This window comes from Schistocerca americana, chromosome 1 (genome assembly GCF_021461395.2).
Source record: "Schistocerca americana isolate TAMUIC-IGC-003095 chromosome 1, iqSchAmer2.1, whole genome shotgun sequence".
In the NCBI taxonomy this organism is placed as follows: Eukaryota; Metazoa; Arthropoda; class Insecta; order Orthoptera; family Acrididae; genus Schistocerca; species Schistocerca americana.
This window is the reverse complement of record NC_060119.1, coordinates 527,631,924-527,659,612: the sequence shown is the minus strand read 5'-3', so window position 1 is coordinate 527,659,612 and position 27,689 is coordinate 527,631,924. Positions and strand designations below refer to the sequence as shown.

General features: G+C 38.1%; 1 protein-coding gene and 1 pseudogene across 1 annotated transcript in view; one reads left to right on the top strand and one right to left on the bottom strand.

Annotated features, from left to right (window-relative positions):
- Positions 1-24,308: 24,308 nt before the first annotated feature.
- LOC124624589 (condensin complex subunit 1) overlaps positions 24,309-27,689 on the bottom strand; it is a 213,413-nt gene continuing 210,032 nt past the window's right edge. The window contains exons 25-26 of the mRNA XM_047149116.1: positions 25,578-25,705; positions 24,309-24,718 (exon numbers count right to left, since the gene is read on the bottom strand). Coding sequence (XP_047005072.1) covers positions 25,590-25,705 — 116 coding nt within the window. The 3' untranslated portion in view covers positions 24,309-24,718; positions 25,578-25,589. The remainder of the gene's footprint in view (positions 24,719-25,577; positions 25,706-27,689) is intronic.
- Positions 26,643-26,760, top strand: LOC124554742 (annotated as a pseudogene).

Below are 27,689 nucleotides of genomic sequence, written 5' to 3'. Positions count from 1 at the left end.
ATCGGGGAATTACGTGCATTGAGCGAAAATAATAGTGGTATGTAATATACAAACCATATGAGTTAAGCCATTACTTGCAACTTTTTATTACATCATCTAACTATGTACTTCTTATATTCTTAGCATTGAGAATGGCTAGCTTCTTGCCGAAATCTAGATCTGCACAATCAAATTTAAAAAGGACGACTGATCGCTGCAATCTATAATTTACAAGTCAATATAACAGTCGCTGAGTGCAACAGCTTCCTGAATGGAAGGTAACCTGATTTTTTTTCTATAAGATAATGCCTCGTGTACTATTTAATCAGCCACCGAAGAAGATAATCGAACCTACCAAAGCAAAACAAGACAACCAGAACTTTGAACCGGTAATGCAAAACATCGGAGATGACGTTGACTCCATCCTTAACAAGATTAGTTTCGAAAATGACGAAAAGATGCCTGTCAAGAAGCCACGGATTCTTCATGGACATAAAAAAAATGCTTTGGAAGTGTGCGATGCCGTCCTTCATGAAATAAAATTATATTTTCAGTTCACAGGACACTTCTTTGATGTAAATCAGTTTGATAAATACAATACCGATTTTCGAGACAAATACCTTGAAACTAAAGACACACATTTCTGGAAAAAGCAGTTGAAGGGTGAGCGTCAAGTCTTTTATGCTACGCCTAAGTTGAGAGCAGTTCCGCTTCTTTCGCTGATTCTAGAGGATGAACTTCGTGACACATTCGACGAGACTGTTAAGTTTTATAACTGCTAATCACGACGCCTATCTCGACTTCAGAAGCTGAGCGGTGCTTTTCAGTGCTCAAGAGAATTAAAACTTTCCTACGAAACACCTTGAAAGGAGGACTGAATGTCTTGGTGATGCTATCCTGAGAAATGTCATTCGTGTGTAAAGTTGAACATTTCAATTGAGATGACGAATTTATTTGCGAACAAGAAGGAGCGACGAATCGATTTACAATATCCTTCTACTAATTATTTTGAACCTGTCTTCCCAGAGTTGCTGCTTTTGGTTAGTACAGTGTTTATAGTTTTAAATGTAGGTAATTTGTTTAAACTCGCTTCGCAAAATCCACATTACAACTTCGAATAATTTATGCATGCTCTATTATTTCTCATACTGACACTCATGTTACCGGACACTTTTCTGGCAGTCGGCCGCGAACATAAATACAATACAGAGTTTTATCTGTCGAGAGGAGAAGAGCGGAGTGGGGGAGACAAGCCACACCACCATCTCACAGGGCCGGAAGCCTACGTCCGTGTTCTGTGCTCCTGGGAAGGCAGAACCGATGTTAAATGATAAATTATTCGAAGTTGTAATGTGGATTTTGCGAAGCGAGTTTAAACAAATTACCTACATTTAAAACTATAAACACTGTACTAACCAAAAGCAGCAACTCTGGGAAGACAGGTTCAAAATAATTAGTAGAAGGATATTGTAAATCGATTCGTCGCTCCTTCTTGTTCGCAAATAAATTCGTCATCTCAATTGAAATGTTCAACTTTACACACGAATGACATTTCTCAGGATAGCATCACCAAGACATTCAGTCCTCCTTTCAAGGTGTTTCGTAGGAAAGTTTTAATTCTCTTGAGCACTGAAAAGCACCGCTCAGCTTCTGAAGTCGAGATAGGCGTCGTGATTAGCAGTTATAAAACTTAACAGTCTCGTCGAATGTGTCACGAAGTTCATCCTCTAGAATCAGCGAAAGAAGCGGAACTGCTCTCAACTTAGGCGTAGCATAAAAGACTTGACGCTCACCCTTCAACTGCTTTTTCCAGAAATGTGTGTCTTTAGTTTCAAGGTATTTGTCTCGAAAATCGGTATTGTATTTATCAAACTGATTTACATCAAAGAAGTGTCCTGTGAACTGAAAATATAATTTTATTTCATGAAGGACGGCATCGCACACTTCCAAAGCATTTTTTTTATGTCCATGAAGAATCCGTGGCTTCTTGACAGGCATCTTTTCGTCATTTTCGAAACTAATCTTGTTAAGGATGGAGTCAACGTCATCTCCGATGTTTTGCATTACCGGTTCAAAGTTCTGGTTGTCTTGTTTTGCTTTGGTAGGTTCGATTATCTTCTTCGGTGGCTGATTAAATAGTACACGAGGCATTATCTTATAGAAAAAAAATCAGGTTACCTTCCATTCAGGAAGCTGTTGCACTCAGCGACTGTTATATTGACTTGTAAATTATAGATTGCAGCGATCAGTCGTCCTTTTTAAATTTGATTGTGCAGATCTAGATTTCGGCAAGAAGCTAGCCATTCTCAATGCTAAGAATATAAGAAGTACATAGTTAGATGATGTAATAAAAAGTTGCAAGTAATGGCTTAACTCATATGGTTTGTATATTACATACCACTATTATTTTCGCTCAATGCACGTAATTCCCCGATGATTGGGCTTCATTCACAGTTCATTGAATTCCACTGTTTGCGGAAGGCAGGCTATATGGAGAACACATCGGTTGATTACACTGCGCAATCTACGTGAACTACGTCTATAAACTTCAAGGGAAGTAAACCATTTCAAATTTGCATGAGAATTACACAAAACGAAACATAAGTAAAATTCTTACATTGTCGTCCGATTTCTTTCATATTTGCCAGTAAGTAATAAAATTTCCATGTTCACTCCTTGTGAGTCCCTTATTATTATTATTAAAACATTTAAATAACGTCAGGTCGGTAAAACTTTTTTAAAATTTATAAAACACAAAACGACACGTAGTGTATACGCCTATTAGTTGATATGGCTTAAATATATTTATCTTTATATTATATCTCCCTTTATTAAAATATAAAAGTATATTGTTCATCATATTTACTAAATAGTTCATAGATGGCGCCAAATGTCAGTCAGATGCATGATTGGTGCAATTTGGCTATTCCGCTATAGATATAGAGGGTGCTAACCTCTTTATCCGTTAAAACCGATTTTCCTTGTAAATGCAAAATATATTGGTTGTTTTGCATGCTTCTAGCCGAAATCTAGATCTGCACAATAAAGTTTAAAAAGGACGACTGATCGCTGCAATCTATAATTTAAAAGTTACAGAAAAATGATAGCCAGAAAATGAATTCGTTATCTTGCAGTCTTTGTGTGAATCAGCTTTTTCAATAGTAGACCGTGCACAGCTTGTGAATGACTTCCTTCAGGATAACGACATCGCTCGACTAGAGTGGCCTGCATGTTCTCTAGACATGAACACTGTCGAACAATCCTGGCGTAGATTGAAAAGGGCTGTTTATGGACGACGTGACCAACCAACCACTCTGAGGGATCTACGCCGAATCGCTGTTGACGAGTAGGGCAATCTGGGCTAACAGTGCCTTGATGAACTTGCGGATAGTATGCCACGACGAATTCATGCATGCATCAATGCAAGAGGACCTGCTATTGGGTTCAATAATGGCTCTGAGCACTATGGGACTTAACATCTAAGTCAGCAGTCCCCTAGAGCTTAGAACTACTTAAATCTAACTAACCTAAGGACATCACACACATCCATGCCCGAGGCAGGATTTGAACCTGCGACCGTAGCGGTCGCGCGGTTCCAGACTGAAGCGCCTAGAACCGCTCGGCCACACCGGCCGGCCCTGCTACTGAGTTTTAGAGGAACCGGTGTGTACAGCAATCTGGACCACCATCTCTGAAGGTCTCGCTGTATGGTAGTACAACATGCATGCAATGTGTGGTTTTTATTAGCAATAAAAAGGGGCGGAAGTGATGTTTATGTTAATCTGATGTAAAACTTTTTGATGCGTGTATAATTCGAACTGGTAGACCTCTTTCAACAACATTATATTATGCCTAGCATCTTGAAGTTTGGAGTATGACTGAGGAAGTAAGAACAATTCATTGCATCTGATCATTATTTAAGAATTACCTTCAGCCATGACATAACTATGCCCAAACTACACTTGTGTACAAAACTTAAGGACGAAAGTAATTTTCGCAATATGTCACTGCCATAAAACATAACTCGATGGAATTGGACCAAATACACAAAAAACTGTTACATTGTAGTACGGAAGGTAACTGAAAGAAATACGCAATGAGATGTACAGAAATGACATTTATATTTCAAGATGATAATTACACTGACGTCACCACGGTTCTTCATGTTCTCCTGAATATTACAAAAGGCGGGCTATGATTGTTAGTAGGGCGTGTGATGACCACGGACGGTAATGCACACTCTGCAACATACTCCCATGCTGGCCACAAGGCCAGCGCGATTAACAGCTGCTGGTAGTCGTTGGTGCACTGGATGTGCTGCATGGGATATTATTTGAGGAACGGGCATGCCGGTCCCTCATTCCAAGCGCTCCTCCAGCTGTGCTGCTTGATTCGGTCATGCACTGTCATCCTTAAAAATGACGCCAGGACCGAACACATTCCTGAACAGACGCACATGGGAGAGGAGTATAGTGTTACAATAATGTTGACCGGTGAGTGTACCATGTTCAGAGATTTGCAAGTCATTATGCATATCCACACCATAACATCCGAACCAGTGAAACGATCACATTCGACAATGCTCCTGGGTGCATTGTGTATTCCCACCTATCGCAATATTAGGTACATTCAACCACTGCCCCCGGCCTTTTCTTGCATGATAGATACCCTGCGAACCACGGAAGAAGGGCAACAGGCAGACCCTACATTCCTAGATTTCCTGACTCTGTGTCACGAAACTTTTTAAATGATAGTACATTGTCCAAGTAGGCGAGCGTTCATTGAAGATGAAGGTAGCATCGGAAGTATTCCACGGAAGTGTGATAGGACTGGTCATGTTCTGTATATACATAAACGATTTGACAGGTAGCGTGAGTAGGTTTCTGTCACTGTTTGCTGATGAGGCTGTAGTGAAAGCGAAACTGTCGTCATTGAGTGACTAGAAGGATACAAGATAAATTGAACAGAATTTCTATTTAGCGTGATGAGTAGCAGCTTGGTCTACGTGTGGGAAAATGCTAGATAATGAATATCAGTAGGAAAAAACCGTCGTGTAAGGTAGGAATACAGGATTAGCCGTGTGCTGCTTGACACAGCCACTTCAATTAATTATCTAGGCGTAGTGCTGCAAAGCAACATGGAATGGAATGAGCACACAAGGTTGGTTGTGGGGAAGGCGAATGGTCGACTCAGTTTTATTGGAAGAATTGTTGACAAGTGTAGTTCATATGTAAAGGAGACAGTGTACAGAACACCTGTGCGACACATTCGTGAGTATCGCTCGATAGTGTGGGATCCACACCAGGTCAGATTAAAGGGTAACATTGAAACAATTCGGTGTCCTACTAGATTTGTTACTGGTAGGTTTGATCGCGAGTATTACGGAAATGCTCTGTGAACTCAAATGAGAATTCCTGGAGGGAGAAGACGCATCTCTCATGAAACGCTATTGAGAAATGTATATGCTTTTTTTCGACGTGTACAAAAGAACAGACACCATTTTGATCCAGCAACCATTATGAATTAACACAAAAAAGAATTGCAGACACTGGCTGCAAGCGGGCATTGATTGCAATCAATGGGGAAAGTTGAAAATTTGTGCCGGATCAGGATTTGAAACTGGGTCTTCTGGTTATCAGGAAGATGCTGTGACCACTAAGCCATTTGGTCACAGTGGTAGTTGAAAATTTGGATCTGACAGGAGACGTGCTAGGGTAGTCCATGCAGTTACAACGACCACTATGTCCAGATGGTTTAGCGGTCAGAGAATATGTGTAGTAACCGGGAGACCCAGGTTCGAATCCCGTACGGCACAAGTTTTCAATTTTCCCCATTGATTTTGATCAATGACTGCTCGCAGTCGATGTCTGTAATTCCTTTGTATCTTAACAACTGAGAATGTTAAGAAGACCCGCACTTGAAATAAATTGCCGGCAAGGCCGGCTCCAGAGATTTTACCGTCCAGGGCAAAAAGTTCAAGCGCCGCCCCTCCTCGCCTCATTACATTTTCAGACTTACCGTGGTCAACATCTTTTACAATGTCATTTATCGACGATATCTCAGTTTCACACATCACACTCACTCATGGTCTTTTGCATGTGAATAAGTCTTGAGACAAGAGCCAGGTGTGGGTCACCAACCAACAGAGTAATACATTTTGAATTATACTTCCAAAGTTGAATTATGTCACCCGCAGAGTACATAGCTTAAGTCTGTTAACCTTTTCTCGTTACCTAAGTGGGGGAGGGGGGGGGGGGGGGGGGGGGAGGCGGCGGCATGCATGCAGACAGAGGGAGAATTATGACCGCCGCAGGTTGAGTAACAAACGGAACGGGAAGTAGTATTCTCGCAGCACGCTCGTACCGATTGCTTAGTGTAGAGTAAATGAGGCGCAAGAGAGGAATGGTTTTGTGAATGCGTATATTTACACAGATGTGAATCTTCAAGTGCGGTACATATTCGTAGCATGCCACAACGACAAAGAAACAAATGGACCCATTTTCACTGGTCACTGCGGCTGTTCACTGTAGTATTGAACATAGGTAGATCGAGTTTTATGACGTAAGTTACAAAACCAAATAACGTTCTGAATTATTTCAACGAGTTCTGAGTAGAACTTTGGATCCCAGGGAATCAGAAAAAGTAAACTGACTACAGTATGTGAAATAGCCTACCTCTGTCGGCCTCAAAACAGATGCATCGCTTTCAGGTAAAAAAAGCAAAACGTTTACTAATATTTATATTGCAAGTCTCAACATCAGTAGACTTCACATTAACGAAAAGAAATATCATTGTAATTTGTTAAAGACCAAAAATATCTGGTGCATTCCACAATTATGCTACAATATTTAGCAGCATTCGATAAAGACAATACTTTGTTTTTAATTTTTTGGTGAAGAATATGAATTATGTATGTTTTCTGCCAGACAATGATGAGACTTACTTTCACCATTAGTTGTTCTCATATATTCGATTAAGAGCTGAATCAAATTTTCCAAATAATTCGACCTCCTTCAAGAAATTAGCATTCTTGTGAGTGAATCGTTTGAAGTTCCTCTTGAAGGAAAATGATTTCGATTATACCTTTCCAATGCTGGGTTTCCGCTATCAGTAAGTGCATAGTTCCTGCATCGACAGCATTGCCAGATATGAGTCTTCTGGAGAGTTCCACCCACTTTTGGTACTATTACAAGAGCACTAGGGACCTACCATAGCTAGATACTACCTCAGAAATGTGCCACCATTATTGTACCCACCTGAAGTGAGTAATATTTTAATATTCGAAAGGAGTTTGCAGCGGAAAAAACAAAACACGTCTGCACTTTTTGAACAAACTATTTTTGGGGCAATTTCACTATTGCACAAATTGTAATTGTATTTTTTACAAGAAAAGTTACGATTAGAATCATCTTCATAACAACAGTCTAATTCAGTTATTTGTTCTGGAGGGCCTCTTCTGACAAAGATTGTCCTAGCAAAATCCTCAATTTTGTCGGTCCATTTTGTGGGATCCAAGTTAAGTACATAGCTGCTGATTTGAGGGTGAGATGTGGTTTGCTAGATGGAGTTGGAATAGTTTCGTATTAATTAGAGAACTGTGCACAATGTCCAGATTGTCCTATAATGAAAGTATATCTTTGCCTTTTGAAGGCTTACCCTGATTTATACCTATATCTACATCCGTTGAAAACCTTCAAATTTATTACTATAAGAGACAGTCTAATGAAAATGAGACAGATGTGAAAAAAGTGAGTACATGCCGACGATAAAGAAAATGAGCTATGATTACCACACTGCTAAATATTGTTCTCCATTTGCTGAGCAAATAAACGTTGGTGTATTGAAATGTTTGCATAACACTTTTCTATACATTTCACAGCTATGTTTAGGACCTTTTCCAAGAACATCACTTACGAATTTTGTTTAGGCCCTTAATGAATTCGGGTAGTACTGTTGATTCCAGTGTGCGGAGGAAGCAAACACCTCTGGGAAGTAAGTTTCACCTTGCTTGCTTGCAGTGCACAGTACTGGTGCTACATGTATGGCATGTGCTCAATACTGAGCAAATGAAAGTAACAATTGCTTAAGAGTTTCGTGAATGAGAAGATAACATTTGCGATGGGCTCCTAATTGTTTTATCTGTCATTCTGTAACAAACAGACGTAACACGATGCTTTACACAGTATTATTATTTGTAAGTCTGTAAGTATGGTTCAAATGGGTCTGAGAACTATGGGACTCAACTGCTGAGGTCATTAGTCCCCTAGAACTTAGAACTAGTTAAACCTAACTAACGTAAGGACATCACAAACATCCATGCCCGAGGCAGGATTCGAACCTGCGACCGTAGCGGTTCCAGACTGCAGCGCCTTTAACCGCACGGCCACTTCGGCCGGCAGTCTGTAAGTATGGCAATCGCCAGACACAAAACTCTAGCACCATTAAGTCTTCCAACCTCTACGAATCCAGAACATGGGAGCTGAGTGCTCAATTAGTTCTGGGATTTGGATATGACGTAATGTTCTTGTTTTGTCCAGTGTGAACATACAGTTTTATGGGTTGTTGTGATCCAGTGTGAATCAGAAAACCAATTGTTACAAAAACAGCAAATGGCATATTACAAACCAATGGCACTTTGTGACGAGTATCTAGACGATTTTTAAATGGACTGCAATTTCTAGCAAAACCATAACAAAAACATGTGTCAACTGACAGACGACAATTTAGCGAAAAATTACATCTGTATGACAAAATGTGTGCTCCCGTGAAAGGGCGCAGAATATTTGCAACTCAATAACATAATTGCACATAGCTAAATTAAATAGAAGATGAGGGGAGTACAAATACAGTATCTCTCATATGGTGGAGATTGTACATGGTGTGCTGTAATGAACTGAACAGGGGCCATAACTTTTCGTAGTCTACATTAATGATATTCCCGATGATATCCAGAAGGAAGCCATCCTATTTCCCGCATTATTTCACAATTACTTGAGTTACATGTGTTTTGGCCTCTCACTTCACACACGAAGTTCATTTAGGGTTTATGTATAAGTATTTCATTTCTAGAGTCTAAAGCAGTTTGCACCAAATCTGTTGTGTGATCCCCACTAAGAACCGTGTATGACCTCGTAATATCTGAATGTTAAGGTCTGTGCACACTATGCCTCTTTCATCATGTGCAATCGCAGGCGCATGGGAATAAAAGGGCATGCACAAACATCTGTGGAAAGAACGCTTCTACGTTCTCCTGTGTATTTTGTATAAAGGCGACAGAAACGGAAAATGCAAAAGAGCCTGTAGGTAAAGAAGACGTACCAACAGAGAAATGAGAAATACAAAGTGATGACATCTAGTCTGCAAATTTTGGAAGGTCAGATGATATTTTAGATTTTCTGCTTGGTAAACTGCAGCATTAAAGCTGGCAATAAAGTTTTGTTGGTTAGTAACTGGTGGCTTATATACTCGTTTGATTTATTTATTCCTCATTTCAATACGTCGCGTTTCAATTCTATCAAATTTGTAACATGTAATGTGGAATAATTGTAATTATTAGCATCTCTAAGAACTGTGTTCAAGTACAATTATGAATTGTTCCACATCCATGCAGTTCCCTTTCATACTGGATCAACGGAATAAGAATAAATAATTAAAAATGAAAATTGTTATTCCTGAAACTAAGAAACACTTAAGGGAGGTTCCTAGTTGTTATGTGAGGGTTAGTTTACTTTCAATGCGTCATTTGTATTAAGTCATGAAATATGATTTGTAGATTAGCATCCTCAGATTCAACAAACTTAGGAATTTCATAGTTGCTAGAATCCACTGGAACCGAGGTCGTGTTTTTCAATTTCTTGTTTTTTGCACTATCAGTGTGCTTCATTTCTCTTTTTAGTAGTTTGTTGAGGAGCTACACATAACCATTTCCTGCCTTTGTTCAGTCCGCCTGCGAGATTTTCTCCGCTCGGGGTCTGGGTGTAGAGTTGTCCTCATCCTCATTTCATCCGCAACACCGACGTGCGAGTCGCCCAGTGTTCCTCTGTTCAGATGCCATGCTCCTCACTTCTTGTCCTTTTAAGTAGCCATAGCATGAATACTCGTCCACAGTTTTCATAAGCACTTTACATAAATTTTTGGGTTATTATAATCACTTCCTACTTCAAAATTTATGGTATCTTATTGTTTGCACAAATATGATTGGAGATTTTTAAACTAATACGTGACGCTCAGGGCAACATCTCGAATTTTTATTCAAATGATCTTCAGGAGAGGTATTTCACACGACTTTTTTCTATATCTGTAATCATCTATAAACTTAAGCTTGCTTCCTTAGGTTGCGTTCAATGTGCTGACAACGGTCGTCAGACACCGTCGCCTGAGGTCGCATGGTAACATCGGCCAGCAGCGCGGTCATAGTGCGTCCGATCTCCTCCGTCAGTTTATTGGCAAGGTCAAGGAGGTTCGGTTAGGTTAGAATCTATTCTATGTATGCAGTAGCTTAAATTTTAACTTCTTAGGGTGGGATGGATACCACGACACCTCTGTGCTTGGATACTGCTGCATAGCGGCTTCTAATTAGAGAGACTCCGATTGCATGTGAATGATCTTTCTTGTCCCATAAAGAATGTAGTGAGTACTATACCCTTGTCCTTAATTATTGTAATAACAAGACAAGTTTTACGAATATATGAGATGACGGGAGAAACGTTCTGGTACATACTCGAGATAATTCATGGTGACCTTGAAAAACACGTTATAAACACTCTATTTCTTGGTATTTATTTAAAGTTGTGAAGATGTAAGTCACTTAACATTCAATGACTGTCGTTTAGTACTCGAGTGAAAGACAAGCGCAAAGTGCAAGTTAAGGTAGTTCTGAAAACCTAAAGCACTTAAAGATGGAAGTACATATCGTACACCACATTTGCAAACCACATTAACAGAATCACTACCCTACTGGCATAAAACGCCACTAAGCACTAATAATAATTTGCATAAAACTAATGTCACCCTAAAAAAAAAGAAAATGCAATACAGTACCTACAAATCTACAGGATGCGCCCTATTCACTTGAACAACTTGTTTCTTTGAGGTTATTATCTATGATTAAAATTTCCAATAAAGATTTTTCCTATTCGAGGTTTCGAATAAACCTGCGATTTCAGTCCGAATTATTCGAGTAAACTTATCAGTTTCTCACACTCCATATTTCGTGTGGGAGAACGGCCCATTTGACCGAAGAGAACAAACTGATTTGAATTTTACGTATTACTGTCCTAAGTCTGTATGTTCGGAAGCCAGGATTGGCTATAGTGTGACCGTGCACGTAGTGGCGTACTGATTTGAAAAGATCAGCTATCTCCGGCCGATGTCAGCCATTGGGGAATCCGCTGATACCGGAACCCCGACCCGCAACTTTAGGAGTCAACAGATATTATTGCACATAAATTGCTTTACAGCATAACCTCAACACACAACATAATCAAACAAATATCGACTCCAGCTACCTGTTGTCTGCTAAATAGCGCAAAGATTCCCATCGAGGGCGAGTAACAATGCGCTTATGCACGGCCTCCATTTCCAGGAAATTATGCACGCGTAAAGTTGAACACAAAAAGGCATCGTGTGGACTCAACTTAAAAGCTTGCAAATGTTGAACGAGCAATTTTATTGTGTATTTAGATCTTTCTTGATTTCTTTGGGTCAGTCTTCTACGTGGCTGCTGGAAAAAGCTACTTCCTAAATTAATGTTATTTCGAGTGTGCAATTTGGAAAAGCACTTTCATTACTCTTAAGACTGCAAGGACATGTACAGATTCAACAGAAAGTGGAGAACAGCCTTTGATATTAGTTGTATTGTAGCAGAACGATTCATATTCCCAAATGAAATTAAAAAAAGGCTTGTAGGTTCTATCATCTACTATCCCTTAAACCTGGCGATCTTAAGGTAAGCCAATGTTAAGTACTAGGTACACAAAAGTCATGAATTACGAGAAATGCATACCCTTTCAAACTTATGATGTATTCTGCGATCATTCGAGCACAAATGGCTGACTTTACTTTCACTAAATTCTCAATTTCCTGTCCACAGGTTGACTTATTCATATAATGTCCAGAGGTGGACCTAATCATAGAATTAATTTGCATTTACATTATGGCAACTATACAGCAATTATGTCTGATACTACAGTCATGCATTCAGACCTACATCTTGCAAGCTAGTAACAAAAAATTACAGTCCTTGCTTTTTCCTCTTCATTCACAGAAATTATATTGATATCGCAAGGATTGCTTCACACTTGCAGGTGTTTTACTTCAGTAAATGATACCGATATTTTAATTAAAGGAAAAGTTCTGGTAGAAACTGCTGAAGGCAATGTGAGGGTAAAAGTCTTCATGAGCTTAAGAAACAACCAAAGCAAACAGACTTTCCAAGGAAATAAATATATTTCTATTTACTAGCCTTCACTATCACAATAGTCAACCTATGTTGTCTTTTTTTTATATATTTTTGTACATTACATTATTAAAATGTAGCTCGCACAAACCCATAATTTTTCTATTTTAAGTTGATCTTATCTTCTTCTTTTAAAGCTTCAAGTTACTTTGATTTCTTCAACTTCTCAAGTTTATTGATTTCTGTAGGTAAAACTCTACTTTCTTTCAACTTTTCTAGACATTCTCAGGTTTTCCTAATATGATACCTTCTTTGGAGTGGTTAACAGTGCTTTGGTAACTGGTATATTCTGATTGCTTTGATGGAATCTTATTGCATTTTCTACTGTTCCTTGAGCACTTAAATTTGCTCATGATGCTTTCAACAAATTTTTTGTTTTCGAGAAACCACCCCCAACTGTTGTATTTCCATTTCAAAAGTCTAAATTCAGTTTGATAACTTTACAAAGTACCTTATAGTTCTGATTATCCAAAATGAAAGAAGTGTAAAATTTAGTGCAAAAATGGTACATACTTCACTACACAGCCGACAAAAAAAGAATAGAAACAGAAGATTTACCAGCCTACAATAGTATGCTTGATTACGTGAATATGGCATAATACTATATTGGTACATCTATTAATAGTTCTTACTATACTTCAATTTTTAATACAAAACAACCAAATTTAAAACACTGCCCTACTTTTCCAAAAATGCCCCCTATATTCACTGGCTGTCAGAATTTTTTAAGTGTTCCCTGATCTTCTGGGAACTGGAAGCCTTGTTTTATTCTCTGCACATTATTAACGAATGTCCTCATTGGAGAAAGATAAGCACGCGATTTTCAATCTTTCTTAAGGTGGTTCTTATTTTCCCAATATTTCTTAATATTCTTCCCAAAGGCCTTCTTTATTTCCTTGGCCCACTTGGTTGTTTCCGTCTGGGAAGTAAATTTCCACCTGTCAAGTTTGCTTCTGGATGTATCCCTGTCTGAAGTTTGTGTTATATCAATTTTTGCTTTTGTCGAATCCTTTTTAATTTCAGTTACCAGCATACAGTCCAATAGATGTTTAGTTAGTCTGTTTTCTGTTTCCAGGTAATCTGTCTAGCCATCCATAGAACTTCATCTCTTTCCGATGTCAGTTTCGATGTTTGATTCTTTTTCTGTCATCTCGATGGTTTGCAATCTGTATCCACCTTGTGTGTACTGCGGTCCCATAATTTTTCTAATGATCTCTCTCTCTCTACTTTTTTAGTTTCTTATAAATCTAGTTTTCAAGTCAATGAGAGTGTTTCACTTGCTTATGTGACTGCCAACTTGATTACTGTGTTGTACTGTCTAATTTTAGTGCCTTCTGACAGACATTTTTGTTACACAAATTTTGAACAAGCCTGGATGCTTTCTCGATTTTCTACAATCTGATTTTTTGTGCTATTTTTTCAAGTCCTGTTGGTTCAATAATTTCACTGAGATACTTAACATGTTTGACTCTGCCAATTTCACCATAATTTGTTTTAAGTTTCGGAGTACGTACTTGGAACAGATTAATTCAGTCCACTCAAAGGGGATTTGCAGGCCAACTTTCTTTTCACATCCTTTGAGGGTCTCAATTTCTTTTACTGCTGTTTCTTTACTGTCTGTTACAATTGTTAGCTCATCTGCAAATGCTAAATATGGAACATTCAATTTTTCCTCGACTTCTTCCTAGTTCGACTGGCTTCCAAAAGTTTTGTTTTCTTACTTCCATTCTTTCATTGTTGTTGTTCGGGTCTTCAGTCCGGAGACTGGTTTGATGCAGATCTCCATGCTACTCTAACCTGTGGAAGCTTCCTTCATCTCCCAGTGCCTACTGCAACCTACATGCTTCTGAATCTGTTTAGTGTATTCATCCCTTGGTCTCCCTCTACGAGTTTTACCCTCCACATTGCCCTCGAATACCAAGTTGGTGATCCCTTGATGCCTCAGAATATGCCCTACTAATCGATCCTCAGAATATGCCCTACTAATCGATCCCTCCTCCTAGTCAAGTTGTGGCACAAATTTCTCTTCTCTCCAATTCTATTCAATACCTCCTCATTAGTTATGTAATCCACCCATCTAATATTTAGCATTCTTCTGTAGCACATTTTGAAAGCTACTATTCTCTTCTTGTCTAAACTATTTATCATCCACGTTTCATTTCCATACATGGCTACACTCCATACACATACTTTCAGAAACGACTTCCTGACAATTAAATCAATACTCAATGTTAACAAATTTCTCTTCTTCAGAAATACTTTCCTTGCCATTGTCAGTCTACATTTTACATCCTCTCTTCTTCGACCATCATCAGTTATTTTGCTCCCCAAATAGCAAAACTCATTCACAACTTTAAGTGTATCATTTCCTAATCTCATTCCCACAGCATCACCCGATTTAATTTGACTACATTCTGTTATCCTCATTTTGCTTTTGTTGATGTTAATCTTATATCCTCCTTTCAAGACACTGTCCATTCCGTTCAACTGCTCTTCCAGGTCCTTTGCTGTCTGACAGAATTACAATGTCATTGGCAAACCTCAAAGTATTTATTTCTTCTCTATGGATTTTAATTCCTATTCCGAATTTTTCTTTTGTTTCCTTTACTGCTTGCTCAATATACAGATTGAATAACATCAGGGATAGGCTACTTTGTCTAAAACTATTTACTTTGTGTATTGAGTTCGGCTTGAGTGCCTTGATTTTTTAAAAATAGTTTTAAGATTGAAGATCTGTTCCGGGTATGATCTATTACATCAAAAGCCTGCCCGGTAATCTGAAATTGTATCTTTCAGTTGTTCTTGTGCTCTTTTAAGAGACATGCGGACAAAATTTTATTATTGACTATACCTCTGTTGCTGTTTACATCTTATCTCTCTCCCTTTTTTTGCAATGGGCGAATTTGTGCACATTTCCAGTCCTCTGGAATATTTTCTGTCTGCCAAATTTCTTGGGATGATTTGAGTGGTTCCTTAAGGAATTTGGTCCAAGGTTCTTTGGCAAATCTGCTACAATTCCATCTTCTCCTGATGACTTTATTATTTTTGAGCTTTTTAATGTGACTATAAATTTTCTATTTGAATTGGCAGTAGTTAAGTTTCATTCTTGTGTTCCAGTTGTAATCTGACGAATCTCGTACTTGGTTGTGAGCAATTTAGAAGTTGTAAGAAATATTAGGCTAATTCTTGACACTTTTCTTTTGTTTCCTGAAACATGTTTTGTGGAGTGTATTCTTTGGTTTGATTTGCAAATGTTTTGGAAAAGACATTTGCTTTGTGGTTTCTGAAGTCTTCTGCAATTGAGTTTAGCTGTTCTTTAAGATATTTTCTATCAGTTTGTTTAAGTATTTTGTTTTCCGACTTATGTAGTGTGATTTCCAATTTGTCACAATTTTAATTTAAGAAGGCTCACTGTATCTCCCTTATTGTATTAACACAACCTGAATCCCACCATGAACGTTCAGATTTTTTTCTTTAATGGGAGCAATTCTCTTGTTTTCTGTACAATTTTCATTTGGAAATATCTCCAGTTGTTTGTAGGTTGTTTTGTCATATTTCTGTAATTACTGATTCTTGGATTTTTTCTAAATCAAATTTGGGAATTAGTGGAGTTTTCTTTTGGCATTTCCCTGTTGGTGTGAATTTAATTTTGAATCTGATAAGATAATGGTCAGAATCTCCCTCTGTGGACTTTAAACACTGTTTCTTTCTTTTGGAAATCACAGGAGATTGCAATACGGCCTATTTGAAATTCACCTAGCTGAAGGATTGCAGATCACCACATTTTTTGTTTCTTAGAGTTTTTTCGAAGTGATATTGACATGAGTTTTAGATTGTGCTGTTGGCAAAACTCAATGAGCCTGATGTCATCTCTTTACCAATTTGTGCGTTGAAATCACCAAGAAGAATTTTTTTTTAATGTCCCCCTCTGGAATTTTGGACATTTCAATTTCACGTTTTTCCCAAAACTTTTCTGCCTTCACAGATTCTTTTTTGTTGTCAATGTCAATGTTAGTAGGTAAATGAACATTAAAATATATATGCTTTGTTGGTGTGCTTAATTCCTATGGTCATTAGTCTGTTGCTGATTTGATTTACATCTACAACAGTCAAGGACGTCTTTATTCACAATAAAGGCCATGCCAAATAATGCAGCTCCTTTGTATATTTTCTTGCTTGTTTTGCTTTATTATTATTATGGACATAACCCATAAGGGTGATATGAGTAAAAGCAAGTAAATACTTACCTTTCATTCAGTTTTAGTGAACTTTTAATATGTATGTACACTTAAACATATGGAAAACAGACTTAACCAGAGCTGGTCGGCACACCCAGTTAGGTGGCTAGTAAGTTGGAGTTTACAAAAAGTGCACTCCTTGTGGTTATCTCCAGTACTGCCATAAGAGGTGTAGAGAAACTCGGAGACGAATGAGAGGTCATTTGACTGACGAAGAGCCACCCAGCAGATGTCTAGTTATAGACTAGAGAGCTGCAAGTGGGAATTACTGTACAGTTGAATGAGGCTACTAAGAAATGGAAGCAATGGTCATTTGACAAGAAAAAACAGCAAACATTTTCACACTGCAATCTATTGTTTGTGTGGCATATAGATAAGCACTTTCCCTGAATACTATTCAACTTGATATCACAAAACACATGCTTGCACCTGCACATGGCCACGCAGCCACGTGCGCGCCCGCCCACCCACACAGTATACTGTAATACTTTAAGTAAGTGACATTGTACAATCACAAGACAAGTACTATACCCAATAATTTAATATATGTCAGTAACAAAGTATCAAATTACAGCTGAATAAACAAAGAAAAACATGAGGTGGTACAGTTTTTATAACATGAAATCTGAAGTATTTAGGTTAATAGAATATTTCTTCTGCTAAACCTTCTGGGATGTTATATTGCTGAAATTTGACTTTGAGGTTTAGGTTACTGATGATTGCACAACAGGTATCAGACAAAAATGAATCATGGATGCTACCAGGATGCAGCATTCAAAGACATCAATGCCACTGTTATAAATCTTTGTCTTGGATAGCATCACACTATGCTTACAGGAATACGATTTGAACAATGCTGTCACAAACTAGTCATAAGGCAAGTCAGCAAAACATTCCACACACAAGAGAAAAAGAGCTACTTAGATTTTTGCTGAGGAGGGGTAATGTAAAGGTGCAAAATGGCTCTGAGCACTATGGGACTTAACTACTGAGGTCATCAGTCCCATAGAACTTAGAACTACTTAAACCTAACTAACCTAAGGACATCACACACATCCATGCCTGAGGCAGGATTCGAACCTGCGGCCGTAGCGATCGCGCAGTTCCAGACTGTAGCGCCTAGAACCGCTCGGCCACTCAGGCCAGCTTGTAAAGGTGCAGTTTGAACAGGTAATTTCTAGTAGTTAGTACCCACCATCCATTTCATATTTTCTCAATGTAAATAATTAGTTTTCTTGCTCTCTAAACAACAGATTATACAAAACAGAAAATATCGACAGCAATATAGATTGACTACAAACTGATTTTACCTATATTTGAAGCTCACATACAAATGAATGCCACAAGTGATGTGCCACAGTTACAGAAAACAAAATAAAAGAACTACCAAGGGAGGAAGTGATGAAATGATTTTTTGGGCAGGGTGAGGATGGCGGTGGGGCTGGGGGAGGAGGCGACAGCAGCAACTCCTTGAAGATTCCCCTGTTTTTTACACATAGCACTGAGAAGGATAAAAATACAACAAAAAAGTGTATTACACAAAGGAATGGCTTGTTTGGTAAACAGTATAGGATGAGCACTTCACAGATATTAGTGATAGCTCAAAATGAAACACAGAAGGTAAACAAAAATTAACTCATGAAGCGCAGTCTCTTCTCCTGGAAGATATTGGAGAAACTATAACACCCTTTGCAGTTGTGTGAAAAACACCAGTACTGTACCTTTTGTGGGAATCACATTGTGGTTGGAAACAGGAATAATCTGATGAGTATTTACTACTTCTTCTTTACATTAATGACTTTCATCAATATTATTGTGTGATAAACTGTTTTAGTAAAAGGTGTCAATGAAATTTTCATTGTCACTATAAATGATTCCTAACAAGTTAACTGTCATTGTGCTTCTCACCATATGCAGTTTAGAACAATTTCACCCAAAATAAGTACAAAATATGAAAATATGGAGATCGAAAAGACTAACAGTGTTATATTCTTCAGATTTCACATTGACAATAAATTAATTTGAGAGCGGCATACCATACAACTATCAAATCTTTGTCACGTGAATGTTGCCAGCCAAAGGTGACGAAAAAATCAAAACACTAACACACATTGTTTACTTCAATTTCATGTCTTACAGTACAGTACTTAATTTTGTGGTAATTCATGAAGTATAGCTAAAGTTTTTGTGGCTCAGTCTTGCACTATGGAGAAGCATGTGCACTTCCAGATTTGAATCCTGGTCCGACTCAGTTTTAATCTACTAGGAAGTTTCACTACTGCACAGACTACACGACACTGTGAAGGGTTCATTCTTGAAACAATATAGCCCATTTACATATGCCGTACAAATTTTCACTATACTACTTTGCATCAGATAGTAACCATATGAATGTTTACACTTAATTCACTTAATAGTGCCTTAATTTTCTTGCAATTTCATTCAAATGGTTGTATCATCTGTTTGTATATTAATAAAATGTTTGGTAAGAAATAATTTGTAATTGGGGGTGTGGAAGAAATTTTACCCACAGTAACAACATAATTGCCTCAGTAATGTAACTAATAGCTCTTGTTTTCCTATTTTGTGATCTAGTAAACTGAACTTTCTTGTTGTTGTTCAGATACCTCACATATTCGTATTTCAATTTCAATCCGAGATTTGATCTGTCTCTGTGGTTGAGGTAGCTAACGCACACTTCTCTTGGTTTGTTTGGGTTCTATGGATTTACAAATATAAATTCACAATAAAAAATAGAAACAATGCAAGCAAGACAAGAAAATAAACATACTTATCCAAACTCAGATCTTATGCCAAAAAATCTCCATAAAGTAAAAAGAAGCACTCATGTATACCACAAATCAATATGTGAGGAGAAAATGAGTTTTGATGCAATTAAGTTGCAAGTAATAAGGAACCATTTGTAGTGACAATGAAAATTTCATTGACACCTCTTACTAAAACAGTCTGAATCCAACACTTTGAATTCTGGTGGTGGAAAAAAGTTTCACTGCCAGTATTTGGCGGGCAAGGGTAGGAGAGGTGGTGGCGTACAGGAAGGGTGGGCCGGAATCCTGCACGTGTGTGGTGCACTTGCACGTGTGCAGTTAACAGGTGTTCTGCATGCACATGGGCAAGCTGGCCACCCGCTTCTCTCCAATCATACCGTCTCTCTACTCCTTCCTCTGTAAAGCGTTTTCTTTCCTAGCTTGCTTTATTAAATGAAGGAATAAGGTTAGTAGAAGTGCTTGAAAGAAATCATGGTTTGAAAGAGTACCTATTACCTATGATACATTTTATTGAATTATCACAGGAAGAGTTTACAATACGTTTAATGTCTGAAACAAAATTTCTACATACAGACAAACGCAAACAGTTACGTAAATTTTTATCACTGATGTTTCCTCTTAACTGAGACTTACTAATTTTCATTACAAAAAAAAAATCTCTCACGAACATATGTCAAGCTAAACACTGACATTATCTACGCAGCTTTTCGATGGAGATGAGGAAACTCTTGCAGTAGAAAGTCGTGATAAAAGTCTATTACACGTCTTGCCAAAAGAACTTGTCTCTCAGACGAGAATTACACTGTAGATCTATTAATTCAATTTGCAAATTGGGATGAATATCATCTACAGAAACAGCGAATGGTCTCTAGAACCATTCAAAAGCTTGGGATAAATATGATATATCTCCAAATCGCTTGAGAAATTCCTCTTTTATTGAACTAAGTACGGAAACATATTCTTTGCAATTCTGTTCTCGCACAATAGGCAGAGTAAGGAAATGCACTGTGTTCCCTGACGAGAGCTGTCGTTCCCACAGCTCAAGCTTGCGACTGAAAGCTTGCACCTTTTCAGCCATTTCACAGATTAGCTGGATTTTCTCCTTGCAAACTTGTGTTAAATGCATTCACGTGCCCGGTAATGTCCACTTAAAATGCAAGGTCAGCAACCCACTCTGGATCTTCTAACTTGGGGCCGTACCTTCCTTTGTCCTTTAAAAACTGATTTATTGTTATTCTCAGCTCAAAAAATCTCTTGAGTACATTACCATGGCTAAGCCAGCGGACTTCACTGTGGTATGGTATGTCACCGTACTCTTCCCCAATTTCAGCTAAATATGTGTGAAACTGTCTATGTGTAAGTCCGTGGGATCTCAAATAACTGACTGCCCGAATAACCACTTGCATGACGTCCCCCAGCTTTTCTTCTTTTGCACAGAGTACTTCTTGGTGCAAAATGCAGTGGATACTGTACAATGATTGTTCTGTACGCTATAGCTTTTTTATTAGTAATCCAACAAATCCCATTTGATCCCCTTTCATTGCAGGTGCTCCCTCTGTTGTCACCGACACCAAACGTCCCCAGTTTAAGCTAGCTGAACTGACAGCTTCTTCAAAGGCTTTTAGGATGTCCGCACTGGTGGTTGTGCTTTTTAAAGATTTCATATCTAAAAAATCCTCTGTTATGTGTAGAGCAGTGTCCACGCAGTGGACATAAATCTCTAATTGCATGGTGTCTGAAATATCTGTGGACTCATCAGGTGAGATGGAAAATGCAATAAATTCCTGCACTGCACTCCTTAATTGACAGTAAATGTCTCCTGCCATGGCACTTATACGATGACTTACAGTTCGCTGAGAAATAGTGATAGCTTGAAACTGATTTGCATTCAGTGGGCAAAGTAAATCAGCAGTGTCATTGATGCACTCCCTTATAAACTCAACTTCAGCAAATGGTTTTCCTGCTCTTGCTACATTAAGCGCAATCTTATAACTTGCACGTACTGCTGGGCTATCATTGTTGTCGTCCTGAAAAATTGAAAACAGTGCTCCATAAAATGTTGAATCGGTCAGATGAGAGACATGACGAAAGAAAGTCGCAGATCTCTCGTGACAACAGCGACTTATGTCAGATTCATATAGTATCGTCAGATTGCTCTTCTTAAGCTCAGTCAATTTCCCCTACCGCTTAGAATCCAACACTAAATTGTACTCGTCCTTGTGAAATTTATTATAATGGCGTTCAATACTCAACTTCCGCTGACCAGCGAGAATACTGCCATGTATTAAACATTTCGAATTTTCATGTTTTTCCACAAAGAAAACATGATTCTCCCATTCCTTTTTAAAAGATAGCAAATCTCCACTTCTCCATTTCCTTGATTCACTCTGCATTTTCCAGATCTTGAAATACAGTGTTCACTATGTAGTGGTCGCTTTGGATCAACGTCCGCAGCTTAGCCTGGTACTACACTGCCGCAACCTGCTGGCTGTCGCCACTGCCCTGGTCGATGATTGCACACCAACAGCACATGTGCAGTGCTGTGCGCTCATGAGCAGCATGCAACGTTTGCCCGCCCCTGGCGCACAGTTTCTGACCACCAGGCTTTGGGTCAATGTCCTGGTGTAAATACCGTACCTCTCTGCACTGTCTCATGAACTGATGGTGTGACATTATTGATGGTGATCCTCCTATTGGATGGGGATGTTAAGCTTGGCAGTCCCCTTTATGTTATTTACAAGGAGTAGGCCATGTGCTGCAACAAGGTTTTACTCTCTTGCTTCTATTATCATCATCGTCATCGAACACCCACACCCACACCCACACACACACACACACACACACACACACACACACACACACACACACACAGTATTACCAGTATTGGAATGGAAATAACCAATATAAATAAAATCCGAGATTTGTTTCTCCTTCATGTGACGATCATATTCTTGGCCTATCTAAAAACATCTCTAAAGACCATACAGTATTTTCTGTAATGAGCTACCTGATTTGGGTTTCCCGAACTATTCCAGGCTAATGTCAGAATGATTTCTAAGAGGACCATGGCGGACTTGGTCCACTTCCCCCTCTCACTGCATCTATGGAACACAGTGTATGAATGGATGCACAATGTAGGAAATATAGTATTTTCTTTTCTCACTTGCCAAATGGGAAAAGGTTTTGACCTGTCATGTTAAGTTTTGATTCAAGAAGTACTTGTTCTGTAACTGTATGGTGCCTATCACAGAGCATCTTCGTAAGACTTTTCTTCCTCTTTGACCTTGTCAATGTCCCACCTACAACTTACTTCTCGTTTAAGGTTTGAGTCACATACCCATTTTATCTGAACATCACTGGACTGCGCCTTATTTCTAACTTTCAGTTTTTCTCTTGTATATTTCATATTAAATGTGCAACTTAATTGCGTCTAAACTAATTTTCTCCTAACATACTGATTTATGGTATAAGTATGTGCTTATTTTTATTTTAGGGAGATTTTTTGACATAAGATCCGAGTTTGAGTAAATATGTTTATTTCCTTGTCTCATTGCATTGTGACTATTTTTTATTGTGAATTTATATTTGTAAACCATAGAACTCCTTTGTTGCCAGATTTTCCTGTTGCCATCTTTATCCTATTTGTTTGTATAAAGTCCTTGTATGGGTTGTGGCTAATTTATGCACATCTTTTTATGGTTATTTTTTGTCTCTGTTGTTTGGTTCTGTGCCATTCTTTTAGTATCCTATCATTCATTATTTGCATTAATTTTTTGTTCAGTTTTTCCTGCCTGTGTTGAATCAATACAGCTTGTATCATTGTTCTGCTTGTTTGAAAGAATGATTAAGATCCTGCGTTTGCTGTATGACTGTGCCAATCATAATTCTTTTTAGTATACCCACAGATCATATTCAAGGGATTTTTTTGTGATGTGAAATATGCCAGCCTTCCACTGAACATCTATGTGAGTAGCTCCTACAGATACATTGTATACTGAAATTCATTAATACATTAAATTAATTAAGTCACGCATCTCATTCTTTAAAGACAATCATAAAGCAGGAGTCTCAATGCAAGAAAAAATGCAATGGCCATTTGGTATGCACCTTTGATAAAATACTAATTGTCTAAATTTTTTCAGTCTACATGGACAACTACCTTTACTGAAAAGGTACAACATTAATGTTAAATATAGATACCATATTATGCTTTAAAGATAAAAATGTTGCAGATTAATGTGTAATTTTCTGAGAGGCCAACCAGTCAACTATGACCAAATGTAATTCAACATTTAAAAGACACAGCAAGCAGTGTTTGATTTCAGTTCCTGCTTTGTAGCCTATGCCATCTCTAACTTCTCTCCCAACTAAAACACAATTCCATTAAGCTGCACATCCCTCCAGAGCATCATTTAGTACTGAACCTCTACTGGACTCAAGTCTTCACTAGCCCATATTCTCTACCTATTCTGTTGCTCTGTGAATTTCTTTCTCCTCTTTAGCCTGTCTTGCGACTTTTCATTGAGTGTTGAGAGTATATGGACTGCAACCGTACTGTTTTCTCAGTTGTCTTACACAGTACCTCTGCTGCCCCCTGCCCATCTCATTTGCTTCCCTTTGCCTCTAAATCATGTGTAACATTCAACTACCCTTAAGTATATCTAGTAAGTTTTCTCTGGGCCCATCACATTCAGCACATGACAAGTGTTTAACCATCTGTAGCTCAACATGTTTTGTCTCAAAACGCAGTAAAAGTAGAATTCGGTTAGAGAACACAACAACACAAGTCTTAAAGTCATATTCAACTACTTGTTTGATAACAATAAAATAACAAGACACTTATAATACTAGTAAAAACTAATTCATTCATACTGGCAGCAATACATAAAATGTGCACATGCACTTTATCACTATGCAGAGATACTGTACATTTAATTCAGTGACCAGTTAACTAAATAAAATCCTGTACATTTAGAACTAACAGGTCAGTTATACAATAATACAGAGCCCTACTTGCGGAGAATCGGTGGAGATTAAATATAAAAATTAATAAAATAATTATTCCTGTTTTCAAAAAGGCAGTTTAAAGTTGTCATGCATATTGACACATTAAAATAGTTGTGTGCCAGCATGAAAGCATTTGTAGCCCTTCTTATGATTGTACATATTGCACTTTGTCATGTTTTGTTCAATGTATAAATTATGGGCTTAATTGCAGGAAGAATTTCCCCTATGTCATTTAAAATAAATAAAACCTGAAACAAACAAAGATACATCACTGAAATTATTACCAGACTTTAATATTGTGTAATGCGAAGTTTTGCAGTAACACAAACACAAGTACTAACATCTTAATAACAAAAACAGCAAATACACCCTGCAACCAGTAACTAGCAGTAATATTCATTTTCTGGTAACCCAACATACATTAAAGAGAACAGGGGCAATGAACAAATAGAAACACACTTCCAGTTGCATTACTGGTCCAACAACATTTGTAAATATTAGTTCTCTCTTATGCATGCTTCCTATCTGGAAACTAACCAGTCAGGCTGAGAGAGAGAGAGAGAGAGAGAGAGAGAGAGAGAGAGAGAGAGAGAGAGAGAGTGTACACGTAACAAATATGATCCATTCTCTCATTAAATATATTTGCTGGCCATTATTGTAGCTTTGGATGTTTGTGCATGAAAATAGCTTTGAAATCTCTACAGTGCTGACACATATATATTCCCCACAAATATATTATATTTGAAAGATAAGTGTAAAATGTGCCATCATTTAAAAACAATTCTACAGTTCAAAAATACAAATGCTATTCATTTGAAATATTTTACCGTTAATGCTTCTATAAATCAGTGTAACAAATTCAGTAACTAAAAATATTTTTTAACAGGTAGCGAAATAGTTACAAGCTAGCACAAATTACGTAGTATTCAAAACTCAACAGCAAATCCCGAAGGTTGCAATGTATTCCATGATAATAAGAAAAAAGAGCTTTTATTTACTGCAATACTTTTACCACAGACGGATTATTAAATTATCTACTTATTACTGTCTCAATGGTGGCTCTTAAGAGTACATTCACAGTATGTCTGTGGACAATAGTGTACATACCTAAAAGGTTTCTCATTCTTCCAGGTCACTACTCTCAGATGTAGAAGAAGGTGTTTTTGGTTTTCTTCGTCTAGGAGTTTTCCCTTTTTGCGGTTGCTTTTTAACTGTTGATGGTGCCTGTCTGGTACCTTCAATAAAGCAACCAACCATGGTATTTATTACTTACAGGAAATTATCACTTGAGAGTGAAACAATGCTTCACTAGATACTTCTAATAATTGCAGGTAAACCATTCCTTATGAAGTTATCATTTGTATATCATGCCCCACATGACTATTTTCCCCACAAAAAAAGACACTTGCGTATGCGTGCACACATCCCACAAAAAAGACACTTGCAGATGCGTGTGCGCGCACACACACACAAACATAAGGAAAGTTTTTCAGTGTTGTTTGTGTGTGTGGTGCTTTGAAAATTCTCACATAATGTCCAACTGAAATTTGTCTCCTACTCAGTGTGTTTTGTGAAGAAACTTCTTTATTTCTACACAAAATATAAGACAATTTTTGGAGATTCTTTCACTGTCACTTAAATAGAAATCACAGTTCCAACATTTAGCTACTGCACCGTTTTAAGTTCACTGAACACTGAAGAAGCTGTAAGTATATTGATCACCATAGTTACTGCCCCCACACGAGCATGGGGTGGGGAAGGAGCTCCTGTTTGTTAAAAAACAACATGCTGTGGGAAGTGTCATCTCACACGTCCAGTATGCCCCTGTACTTTAATTGGTACAATACCAATAATCTGTAAGGTATCTCAAGTATTGCTGCATGAGGAGTTTAGCACCTGGTCTATGGGCTGTGTTCTGATGCTAATAATGTCTGCTAATGACTGTAGCTCAGCCTTGCAAAACACAACAATTTGCATGTTGATATTATATATCTTTCATAGTAACTGGAAGCCAACATTAAAGACTGGTTTGAATATTTCCCAGAACATGATACCTCAGGCAATAACTTCTGCATCAAATATTACTAGTGATTCTTTTACCCATTATAATATACACAGTGCACTTGGAAATAATCAACATGCTAAATTAGGTAAGGGCTATACTCATGTACAGGCAATGGCCTTGCCACAGTGGATACACCTGTTCCCGTCAGATCACCGAAGTTAAGTGCTGTCGGGCATGGCCGGCACTTGGATGGGTGACCATTCGGGCCGCCATGAGCTGTTGCCATTTTTCGGGGTGCACTCAACCTCGTGATGCCAACTGAGGAGCTACTCGACAGAATAGTAGCGGCTCCGGTCAAAGAAAACCATCATAACGACAGGGAGAGCGGTGTGCTGACCACACGCCCCTCCTATCCGCATCCTCATCTGAGGATGACACGGCGGTCGGATGGTCCCGATGGGCCATTTGTGGCCTGAAGACGGAGTGTCATACTCACGTACAAGAAAGGGAAGAATGCGATGAATAGAAATAAAGATAAACTTAACGATTGTGTAAGCGATGATTTTACATCAGTACTTTCACATTTTTTTTTTTAAAGCATTTGGGGATGTCTTACCCACTACGTGGACAGACCACATTAAAACCAGGTTCTTGGTAAGTCATCTTACAGGACCACTGCACAACAGGATATATTAAAATTTGACAAATTTAATGCTTACAATAACTCTGAATTAGAATTTGAAGGTAAATATTGGCGTGAAGAAGTGCAGAAGAAATTGAGAATGGAATTATTAGGATTTCAAACACATAACAATACTAATTACAAAGGATACAGAGCATTTGCAGAAAATCAATTAAGTAAAGCAAAATACTCTGGTGGCCCAATTCGTTAGAGGTACTTGTTGACAGTTATTTTAAGTCGACTACCGTGGAAGGCGCATGATAAGTTGATAGAGACAGAGTAGGGTAAAGTAAATAATCTTTTAGACTACCTAGAACAAAGAGATACTCTGGAAAAAAAATCCAATAGACAGCATTGCAATAACAGAGCAACAAATAACGCCACAAATAGTAACAACAACATGCAGTCTGGGGGAAATCCTATAGGTGACACTAATGACCAACAGGGAAACAGGTTGAGACAAACAGAGAGAAATAATCATAACCCCGATAATGGAAACCAATTCAGTAGAGCTGTTAATCACCTGAATATT